Below are 12,383 nucleotides of genomic sequence, written 5' to 3'. Positions count from 1 at the left end.
TAAAACATGAATGATTTGTAACTTATCCCTGAATGATCCCATTATGAGCTTCCCTGATAAACACGACATCATTATGTGGCAGAAACTATTGGCTCCCGCACAAGAGCGTGATTGCACTTTCTTCTTCTTTCACTTCTCATTGCGGAGCGGTGTAGACAGAAGCTTGGAGAGAGGTCTCTAGTCTGGAGGCCACGAGCTCAGTACAACGCTGGTCATAGATAGTGGGGCCCAGCGGCAGTGTCGCCTTCACGTAACCTCTACATGGATTGTGCATGCTGACTCTCTGCCTTTTTATAGGGTCCTCCCAGGAGCTCCATATTCTCACACTCCAGAAACATGAGAGTAATTGGCCTCTGGGCTGGGAGGATCCAAGATGACAGGTCGGTCGGCCTATCAATACAGCCACAAGCATTGGAGGCTCCGATTGTGGCACAATATGACATTGATCATAAGATATTAGAAATAGTGTTCAGACAATTGACCAAGCAAGAAGAAAGGAGGACTCAAGGGCCTATTACACCGGCCGATTATCGTGCAAACAATCGTTAAAATTTAAGCGATCAAACTCCGAATAAGCCGACCTCAAAGCACAGACGTGAAGATTCCAGGTGTCTCCTTGCTGGAGTAATATAACACTGCGTGGGATTTCAGGTGACAGGTTCCCTTATATACAGTTTTTGGTTCAGATACTCTTGTAATATAACTCGTCCTTTTCCTGTGTAATGTGCTGTCGTTATTGTCCGGCAGCGGTAAGCTCTCTGCGTCCATGTTGGCTTTCATCTCATGCCCTGGTCCTTGCTCCTGAACCACAACCATAGTAACGCATAGTGTCTGTGTATTGTGTCTTCTGATGTATCTTAGTTGGACATTACAATATACAATATAGAGTCATCTGGGGGCGGGGGGGGGGCGCTCTCTGTCACTAGCGGGGCGTCTGCTGCAGCCTGGAGCGATTAGTAGATGCCAAAACAAACATTGTCTGCTCTGCGGCTCTACAGGCTGCAGCGTCCCCATTTTACCCATGTACAGCCCCCAGACTAATGGCCCAGGTATAACCAGTCAGTGACTACCCTCAGGTTGTTTGTCCAAGCGTATATGTTTTATTTTTGTCTATTGTTTAAAAGGAAAACTTGTTTGGCATTCGCTAAATGATCGATTAAGCGATTTATCTGTACGTGTAAAAGGACCCTAAGGCTATGTTCACGCAACGTACTATGACGGCTGTTCAATACGTGGTGTGAAAACAGCAGCCGTTGTTGCATTGAACGTATATCATCGCAGTAAACCGACATTTTTTTAAGCAGATGGAAAAAACTGATGCATGTGAGTGCATCTGTTTTTCCATTGACTTCCATTATTTTGACGGACACAAAAATGAGGTCGAACATGTTTTGTGTCCATCAAAAAAAAGAAAAATGGATTGCAAAAACGTAGTGTGAACCCAGCCTAAATCTGATGGTTTAAGGGTTAAGCAGGATGACAGTCTGCAAAATAAGGGTTCTTGCACAAGTCAACTTTCCCCTCATTACACTCATCTGAGCGTTCTTCTCTCTAGCTTTATACTCTATACTTTGTGATGTATGGGTGAGTGTTCTTCTCTCTAGCTTTATACTCTTTATACTTTGTGATGTATAGGTGAGTGTTCTTCTCTCTAGCTTTATACTCTTTATACTTTGTGATGTATAGGTGAGCGTTCTTCTCTCTAGCTTTATACTCTATACTTTGTGATGTATGGGTGAGTGTTCTTCTCTCTAGCTTTATACTATTTATTCTCTCTATACTTTGTGATGTATGGGTGAGTGTTCTTCTCTCTAGCTTTATACTCTTTATACTTTGTGATGTATGGGTGAGTGTTCTTCTCTCTAGCTTTATACTATTTATTCTCTCTATACTTTGTGATGTATAGGTGAGCGTTCTTCTCTCTAGCTTTATACTCTATACTTTGTGATGTATGGGTGAGTGTTCTTCTCTCTAGCTTTATACTATTTATTCTCTCTATACTTTGTGATGTATGGGTGAGTGTTCTTCTCTCTAGCTTTATACTCTTTATACTTTGTGATGTATAGGTGAGCGTTCTTCTCTCTAGCTTTATACTCTTTATACTTTGTGATGTATGGGTGAGTGTTCTTCTCTCTAGCTTTATACTATTTATTCTCTCTATACTTTGTGATGTATGGGTGAGTGTTCTGCTCTCTAGCTTTATACTTTGTGATGTATGGGTGAGTGTTCTTCTCTCTAGCTTTATACTTTGTGATGTATGGGTGAGGGTTCATCTCTAGCTTTATACTCTTTATACTTTGTGATGTATGGGTGAGTGTTCTTCTCTCTAGCTTTATACTCTTTATACTTTGTGATGTATGGGTGAGTGTTCTTCTCTCTAGCTTTATACTTTGTGATGTATGGGTGAGTGTTCTTCTCTCTAGCTTTATACTCTTTATACTTTGTGATGTATGGTGAGTGTTCTTCTCTCTAGCTTTATACTCTTTATACTTTGTGATGTATGGGTGAGTGTTCTCTCTAGCTTTATACTTTGTGATGTATGGGTGAGTGTTCTCTCTAGCTTTATACTTTGTGATGTATGGGTGAGTGTTCTTCTCTCTAGCTTTATACTCTTTATACTTTGTGATGTATGAGTTAGCGTTCTTCTCTCTAGCTTTATACTCTTTATACTTTGTGATGTATGAGTGAGTGTTCTTCTCTCTAGCTTTATACTCTTTATACTTTGTGATGTATGGGTGAGCGTTCTTCTCTCTAGCTTTATACTCTATACTTTGTGATGTGTGAGTGAGCGTTCTTCCCTCTAGCTTTATACTCTATACTTTGTGATGTGTGAGTGAGCGTTCTTCCCTCTAGCTTTATACTCTATACTTTGTGATGTATGGGTGAGCGTTCTGCTCTCTAGCTTTATACTCTTTATACTTTGTGATGTATGGGTGAGTGTTCTTCTCTCTAGCTTTATACTCTTTATACTTTGTGATGTGTGAGTTAGCGTTCTTCTCTCTAGCTTTATACTCTTTATACTTTGTAATGTATGGGTGAGCGTTCTTCTCTCTAGCTTTATACTCTTTATACTTTGTGATGTATGGGTGAGCGTTCTTCCCTCTAGCTTTATACTCTATACTTTGTGATGTGTGAGTTAGCGTTCTTCTCTCTAGCTTTATACTCTTTATACTTTGTGATGTATGGGTGAGCGTTCTTCTCTCTAGCTTTATACTCTATACTTTGTGATGTATGGGTGAGCGTTCTTCCCTCTAGCTTTATACTCTATACTTTGTGATGTGTGAGTGAGCGTTCTTCCCTCTAGCTTTATACTCTTTATACTTTGTGATGTATAGGTGAGTGTTCTTCTCTCTAGCTTTATACTCTTTATACTTTGTGATGTATGGGTGAGTGTTCTTCTCTCTAGCTTTATACTTTGTGATGTATGGGTGAGCGTTCCTCTCTCTAGCTTTATACTCTTTATACTTTGTGATGTATGAGTTAGCGTTCTTCTCTCTAGCTTTATACTCTTTATACTTTGTGATGTATGGGTGAGTGTTCTTCTCTCTAGCTTTATACTCTTTATACTTTGTGATGTATGAGTTAGCGTTCTTCTCTCTAGCTTTATACTCTTTATACTTTGTGATGTATGGGTGAGTGTTCTTCTCTCTAGCTTTATACTCTTTATACTTTGTGATGTATGAGTTAGCGTTCTTCCCTCTAGCTTTATACTCTTTATACTTTGTGATGTATAGGTGAGTGTTCTTCTCTCTAGCTTTATACTCTTTATACTTTGTAATGTATGGGTGAGTGTTCTTCTCTCTAGCTTTATACTCTTTATACCTTGTGATGTATGTTTGAGCGTTGTGCGAGGTCCATGATGCCTGGATGTGCTGATGTTTGGCCGGTTTGGCTTTGCCCACTGTGAATGGTCTTTGTACTGTGGAATTGCTTCCTGTCAGCAAAGTATAAAACCTGGAGCTTGTGTGGGCAGTGAGTGATTCCCTGGGAGAGCTGCCTGCGCTGCCTCTGGCTGTAGCACTTAGAGCTGGGGTTTCCCTACCAGTGAGGACACAGACGCCTCTGTTGTAAGGAGTGGGCCTGCACCTCCTCCCAATTCTGTGTACTAGAGCTGCCACAATGTGTGAGTCAGCAGCAGCTGTGTCATAGTCAATATCCTTCACCCCATTGCCAGGCGGCCTGCAGAGCCCTCCGCTCCTGGACTGGCACCTGATGTGACCCTGGCACAAGATGCCCTCACTCCTGCACTTTATAGCTCTTCTCCTCACTGTCGTCTGCTGCACTTATCAAGTCTCAGGTAAGTCCTCCTGCTCTTCTTATATGTCACTTACCAGATGGATGAACCCTAATGTAACCTTATTATAGGTGCACAACTATATTATATATAGGACCGTATAATGTTTGCTTTATCTATATGCAAATACAAAAAGTCAGGGGACGCATGAAAAGAATGAATGAAACAAATCTTATACATGTCAGTAGGTTAAGATCTATAGAGTAGAATGAGATTCCTGTCCTCGCTCCTGGTGTGACGGACGCCGTATATTGCAGCTCGCCGCGGATTATCACATTCCATAGAGATGTGGAGGGAATATCCGCTGCTTATTAAACACATTGTATAGTGAGAGATACTGCCTGTACCTGATAGACAGAGGAATAGTCATGGATTCTATGTACGTGGATGCCTTATGCTCTGCGCTCCATGGATGACGAATAAACAGAACATTTGTAGTGACACATTGGTCATAGAGACTTGTCAAAAGTTTCGATCGGTTGGGGTTTGGGTGCTGATCCCAGTCATAACTAGACGTACAAGTGGAATGAAGTGCTCACCTAAGTGCTTCTCTCCCAATTGCTCTGCAGTAAGGAGAGAGAGGAGGCTCTTAGATGAGCACTTATAGGGATCGGTGGGACTCTTACCACCCAGATCCCGAGAGATCAAAACTTTTAAAAGTAACACTTTAATGCAAGGATAAGACCTGATGAAGAGGGTGTTGTGCAGCCCCTCGAAACATGTCGGCTGAATAATTACCAGTAAAAGGTTACTGCTGTTCATAACTGGATTCAGCTTTCTAGAGGTCCTGACAGGTAGGAGTTCAAGAGGGAAGTTTTTTTTTTAGTAAAAATCTGTATTCAAGAACAAGAGGAGACGGTGAGAGGTTACTGGGGGAAAGGTCAGAAGCAACGTGACAAAATATTACTGAAAGAGTAGTAGATACTTGGAAGAAACTTACAGCAGAGGTGGTTGGGAAATTACAATAACTGAATGTAACCTGCCTGGTATATACATATATCTATCCTAAGATAATAAGAAAGGAAATACTAATAGGGCAGACTAGATGGACCCAGCGGTCTTTTTCTGCCGACAATCTTCTCTGTTTCTGTGAGTGCCATAAAGAAGCACTATTCTTCTGCTCTTCCATTGTGTATACTTTAATGCAGGAAGAAGTGGTGCAAGATGCACCAATATGGGGGCATAAGGAAAGGATGAGTGCTGTAGCCAATCACAGAAGCCTGTGCAAAGAGTACAAGATGTGGTCAGGACGCTCCTGCCAGTGACTACAGACTGCACCGTGCTGGATCGGAGTGGGGGGGGGGGGTCTTTAAATGTATCCTCGTATTATCTGTTCCTTGCCAAATTGGAAAAGGTCCAGAAAATCTTTAACAATTTTGGCACATGTGGTATCCATGGTGGAGGGAGCATTGTGCTGTGAATAGTAGAGTTTTCTCAGAGGTGCAAATAACCTTGTGGCCCAGCAATGCTTTTGTCAATTTAAAGGGGTCATTTGACGGAAAAACTTTTTCTTTCAAATCAACTGGTTTCACAAAGTTATATTGATTTGCAATTTACTTCCATTTAAAGATCTCCAGTTTTCCAGTACTTATCAGTTGCCGTATGTCCTGCAGGAAGTGGTGTATTCTCTCCAGTCTGACAGAGTGCTCTCTGCTGCCACCTCTGTCCATGTCAGGAACTGTCCAGAGCAGCAGCAAATCTCTCCTGCTCTGGACAGTTCCTGGCATGGACAGAGGTGGCAGCAGAGAGCACTGTGTCAGACTGGAGAGAATACACCACTTCCTGCAGGACATGCAGCATCGGATAAGTACTGGAAGACTGGAGATTTTTAAATAGAAGTAAATTACAAATCTATATAACTTTCTGACACCAGTTGATTTGAAAGAAAAATAGTCGTTACTAGGATCGGTCACTCCGTCTGATCCCAGCAAATGCAGGAATGATGCGGAATTACACTGAATGATTAGTGAACGATTAACAATGATTTTGGTGTCGGCACCAAACGAACGATAAACAATTTCAAAATCGTTATTTAATCGTTGCTGCATTTATGAGGCGCTCGTCCTACCCGCCGTGACGTGCGGTCCAGCTTCTCCTACCTGTGGCACTGCCAGCTGTAATGTATAACCTCTCGGTGGGCCAGCAGTAGTCCAGCTTCTCCTACCTGTGGCACTGCCAGCTGTGATGTATAACCTCTCAATGGGCCAGCAGTAGTCCAGCTCCTCGCCCTTCCTGTGGCACTGCCAGCTGTAATGTATAACCTCTTGGTGGGCCAGCAGTGGTCCAGCTCCTCGCCCTATCTGTGGCACTGCCAGCTGTAATGTATAACCTCTCAGTGGGCCAGCAGTGGTCCAGCTCCTCGCCCTATCTGTGGCACTGCCAGCTGTAATGTATTACCTCTCGGTGGGCCAGCAGTGGTCCAGCTCCTCGCCCTTCCTGTGGCACTGCCAGCTGTAATGTATAACCTCTCGGTGGGCCAGCAGTAGTCCAGCTTCTCCTTCCTGTGGCACTGCCAGCTGTAATGTATTACCTCTCGGTGGGCCAGCTTCTCCTATCTGTGGCACTGCCAGCTGTAATGTATAACCTCTCAATGGGCCAGCAGTAGTCCAGCTCCTCGCCCTTCCTGTGGCACTGCCAGCCGTATTGCATAGCTATGACTAGCAGCCCCACTTACAATAAGCCTGGTTATCCTGTCAGACAGCAGGGGCTCCGGGCCGATCATGCTTAGCCCTGGTGTACCATCCTGACCTGTCTGCCATTGATGGTTACTGTGGCGCCTCTTAGTCTTGCTGCCATCATTGGATCTGCTGTCTTCTGACCCCTGGCTTGTCTCCTAGTTTCCAGCTTCTGGATATGATTGGCTTCTGACTTTCCTTCCTGGCATCGGACTCTCGTATTGTTTCTGACTTTCTCCCTGATGAAACCTCCCGGCTCCGACCTTGGTTTCAGTTTTTGACTTGATTCCTCCCCCCCCCCCCCCCCCCCTGTGCTTCCAGGTAGGAAGGGACTGAAACACATGAAACAACATAAACCAGTGGCCCAAAATCCAGTGAGACCAAGAACATGGAGAGAAGCGCCCTATGAGAACATAGATGTATATAGCAATATATACCAATATATACCACAGCCACTGGACACAGCAGGTCATCGATATCTACATATGTGTTGCAAAAGAGAGGAAACAAACATTCGTCCGACCATTGGATTTCACAACATTAGGAAGATGACAGTAAAAAGCAGCGCTGGGTGTTGCGACACCTGCTGCTAGAGAATGCCGCCACCTATAACACACTCCTCAAATGACACATATTGCTGTATACAATGCGGCTTTTCACCCAGGATTTAATACTGGTACAAACCCATGGTCTGACATCATGTGGTACATTGGATGGTGGAAATGTCGCCGATCTCTGTGCACGTTAAGCCGTGTAGCCCCCCCACACACACACACTCATATACACACACATATACACATACATACGCACACACACATATACACATACATACACACACACACACATATACACACACACACATAAACGCATACATACACTCACATACACACACACATACATACACACACATATACACACACATACATATACACACACACATACACATATACACACACATACATACAGTACATACATACATACATACACACACACATACATACACACACATACATATACACATACACATATACACACACATACAGTACATACACACACACACACATACATACACACACACATACACACACACACACTAATTTAATCTCCCTCCTTTTATTGGCCCCATCTTCCAGCATGCATCGTACAGTCCATTTCAGACACACACACTGTGTTCCTAAGCTCCGGCAGCCATCTTGTCAGGCCACCGCTGTGCTCCTGACTGCATCCAGACAGGCCCGGCATTGGTAACTGAGCCCTGCCTGTTAAGCTGTGAGGAGAAGAGTGGTGGTGGGTCAGACTGGGGGCATTGCAGCCCAGGACACTACAACTCTTGGGAACGCCTCCTTGACACTTGGCAGTATACTAAGAAGATGCTCAACAATTTCCCACAACAGAGAGCTACACTAAAATGAATATCTGTGTCCGAGTGTCCTTCTTAAGCCTGTCAGCAGCTCAGAACAGGTTTTACTGCTGACAGATTCACTATAAGAATATAAAAACCCATCACAAAGCTTCAATCTGCGGCCATTCAGGCGTCTCCCTGGGCGGGCACCAGGTTATCGGCTTTATATACCGGCAAGTGTTTCATGTCGTCCATATAACATAAGCTTTAAGAGTTAATTGTATAACATATCAGGTACCTTCTAGGTACATCTACACACCTACACCTCTCTGATCTCCCTACAGTACATATGTCCTCTGTGTATGGGGAGATACCCTCTGCTGCCATAATATTGTTATAATAATACTGCCAGGTCCCCTCTACTGAAAAGTCGTAGTTTTAGTCAGTGCCCCGCATGGGAAGGACGCAGGACAGAGTCCTCTTACAAACTCCTTTCTTGACGTACCTACACGCTGCGTGATGCAGTGCACTCCTCGGGAGAGGACTAGCCAACAGATCATCTCAACCCACGCCGAGAAGTAAGAGTACTACAGTGCAGTGCTTTATACCACCTGTGACCAAACTATCCCAGGGAACCCGGCAGCAACCCGACAGGACACCGACCACAGGGGAGAAGGGTACAACCGGCCTTACACTATAACAGCAGGCGTGCCCTCACACCTGTGTGCCCACCAGGCACTGGCATCACAAGACAAAACCCTAAAGGTCCGGCTGTATCTCGGCCATCCACCCCAGGAGTGACATCACACTTTAATCTAGCAAGTGACCGGCCGTCCCACCGCTACAACATCATCCGGGGGTCCACCACATATTACATTAGAATAATTACATTTAATTACAATTAGCCTAAAGTAATGCACCCCCTAAAATAAGGCAACTCTACTCTAAACTAGGGCACCCCCAAAAGTAAGGCCGCCCATTGCCACCTGGGACTCACCTAATCCCCTCATGGACCTTCACAGCCGGCACGGCGGGCATACTGGTCCATGGCCCCCACATCCTCTGCACGTCCCAACGCATGCCTGACGCCCGGCCCGCCAGCACGTTTCACTGCTAATGCGCTCTTGGTCCAGCTGCTGATGCGCTTCTGCTTCAGCAGGGATGCTGGTGAGTATTCCAGGGTGTTCCGGAATAAGACATCCCCCGAAAATAAGACCTAGTGCCTGTATTCGAGCAAAAATTAATATAAGGCACGGTCTCATTTTCAGGAAGACCCGGTATATACTGTATCCCCATGTACAATGGACCTTCACCTGCGTCCAATCAGCAAAGATGAGAAACACTTCCCAACATTATTACTATCCTTTCTTCTCGGACTCTGGTGAGATCGCTTCTTCTTCTTCTTCTTCTTCTTCTTCTTCTTCTTCTTCTTCTTCTTCTTTTTATTTCTTTCTTTTATTTTTTACAATGTATCAGCTTCATGAAGGACCTCAGGGGGTGCAGCTATATATAACCGGTCACATTTACTGTTTGTAGACTTCATATAAAACCATTGTGTATACCGAGTGGTCGGCTCCATTTTCGTGTCTCGGAATCTTCCGGTTGGGGATTCTCACAGCTGGAGAGTTTGTTTCCTTGCGCCCGTCTTCCCCTCTCACATCTTGGCCCTGTTAGTGCTGGTGGCTCATCGCCAATAACTCTGAAAGACAAATGGAACATGAAGATCCCGAGTTGTCGGCTGCTGTTGGGCAACGGCCTGAACTGCCGAGAGCCTGAAGGGCTGATTTATTAGGGCGTTTGAAGGACTCGCTGACTGAATAATAACTATGGGAAGCGGGGGAGGGGTCCTGGATCAATAAGCATGGACTGTATCTAGATCTGTACCAGCCGCACTACTATAGTATCAGTATACATATATTCTCTGTGTGCTGCTTTATGTATCTCAGCTTTATTCCTATTGGTTGGGGTTTGCTTTGTACTGTCCAGAGGTTTGTTGTAGATGTAACTTTCATTTTTCTTTTCATATGACGGATGTTTGCGTCTCAGGTAAATTGCTGCCTTAGAGATCTTAGTTTGTGCCAGAAAGCGAGTGACACCCTCCTGGCACATTGCTGCAAATTTACTAATATTGTATAATTCTTAGGCCGTGTAAACATAGACTAGACAGTCCTAACATGTGCCAGATTCATAACAATGGCTCATTCTGCATTCTTCCACATCTGTCACTCAGATACGGTGCATGGGACTGCGGGAAAAGGCCGCACACCAATATATGTAACTCTATGGGAAACTGAGGGGCTGGGGGGAAGATCTGCCACAATCTCTCCCCGACTATATCCCCTGATCACAATGGGTGTCAGCAGTGACAGAGTCCATGTAATGCGTCAGGGTCCAAGTGTTCAGACTGCGACCAACCAGACTGTAATATATAAAGGTTTCCATCATCTCCTCCCTTTCCCTTCTTCCTCCTGTAACATATATAAAGGTTTCCATCATGTCCTCCCTTTCCCTTCTTCCTCCTGTAACATATATAAAGGTTTCCATCATGTCCTCCCTTTCCCTTCTTCCTCCTGTAACATATATAAAGGTTTCCATCATGTCCTCCCTTTCCCTTCTTCCTCCTGTAACATATATAAAGGTTTCCATCATGTCCCGCCTTTCCCTTCTTCCTCCTGTAACATATATAAAGGTTTCCATCATGTCCCCCCTTTCCCCTCTTCCTCCTGTAACATATATAAAGGTTTCCATCATGTCCCCCCTTTCCCTTCTTCCCTCCTGTAACATATATAAAGGTTTCCATCATGTCCCCCCTTTCCCTTCTTCCTCCTGTAACATATATAAAGGTTTCCATCATGTCCTCCCTTTCCCTTCTTCCCCCTGTAACATATATAAAGGTTTCCATCATGTCCTCCCTTTCCCTTCTTCCTCCTGTAACATATATAAAGGTTTCCATCATGTCCTCCTTTCCCTTCTTCCTCCTGTAACATATATAAATTTTTCCATCATGTCCTCACTTTCCCTTCTTCCCCCTGTAACATATATAAAGGTTTCCATCATGTCCCTCCTTTCCCTTCTTCCTCCTGTAACATATATAAAGGTTTCCATCATGTCCTCACTTTCCCTTCTTCCCTCCTGTAACATATATAAAGGTTTCCATCATGTCCTCCCATTCCCTTCTTCCTCCTGTAACATATATAAAGGTTTCCATCATGTCCTCCTTTCCCTTCTTCCTCCTGTAACATATATAAAGGTTTCCATCATGTCCTCCCTTTCCCTTCTTCCTCCTGTAACATATATAAAGGTTTCCATCATGTCCTCACTTTCCCTTCTTCCCTCCTGTAACATATATAAAGGTTTCCATCATGTCCTCCCATTCCCTTCTTCCTCCTGTAACATATATAAAGGTTTCCATCATGTCCTCCCCTTCCCTTCTTCCTCCTGTAACATATATAAAGGTTTCCATCATGTCCTCCCTTTCCCTTCTTCCTCCTGTAACATATATAAAGGTTTCCATCATGTCCTCCTTTCCCTTCTTCTTCCTGTAACATATATAAAGGTTTTCATCATGTCCTCCCTTTCCCTTCTTCCTCCTGTAACATATATAAAGGTTTCCATCATGTCCTCCCTTTTGGCCCTATTCCACGGAACGATTATCGTTCGTTTTCGGACGATATCGACCGCTACGGACGATAATCGTTCCGTGGAATAGAGTGCAACGATCAGCCGACATCGTTCATGTCGGCTGATCGTTGCAGTCGCTTGTTTTTCAACATGTTGAAAAACAAGCGACTGATATAGCAGCGATCTGCTGCCGTCGCTCCATTGAATAGGAGCATCGTCAGCAGACGCTGCTATATCCTATGGGCTGCCCGGACGATCAGCGATCCTCCGAGCAGCCCCCCCGCAGCTCCCCGCCGCCCCTCCCGCACTCACCCGCTCGCTGCAGCCGCGTTGAATAGCGGCGGCAGCGAGCGGGGAACGAGGAGCAAACGAGCGCTAATCGCGCTCGTTTGCTCCTCTAAAACGACCCGTGGAATAGGGGCATTTCCCTTCCTCATCCTGTAACATATAT

The 12,383-nt window shown here is 44.5% G+C and overlaps 1 protein-coding gene across 1 annotated transcript in view; it reads left to right on the top strand.

The window, feature by feature from the left end:
• Positions 1–3,968: 3,968 nt before the first annotated feature.
• The window catches only part of SUSD2 (sushi domain containing 2), a 148,600-nt gene continuing 140,185 nt past the window's right edge, over positions 3,969–12,383 (top strand). The window contains exon 1 of the mRNA XM_069960730.1: positions 3,969–4,297. Within this exon, the coding sequence (XP_069816831.1) occupies positions 4,231–4,297 (67 nt within the window). The 5' untranslated portion in view covers positions 3,969–4,230. The remainder of the gene's footprint in view (positions 4,298–12,383) is intronic.

The sequence above is a fragment of the Dendropsophus ebraccatus genome, chromosome 3, assembly GCF_027789765.1.
Source record: "Dendropsophus ebraccatus isolate aDenEbr1 chromosome 3, aDenEbr1.pat, whole genome shotgun sequence".
Lineage (NCBI taxonomy): Eukaryota > Metazoa > Chordata > Amphibia > Anura > Hylidae > Dendropsophus > Dendropsophus ebraccatus.
The sequence above is the reverse complement of the archived record's forward strand: the minus strand, read 5'-3'. Positions and strand labels throughout refer to the sequence as shown.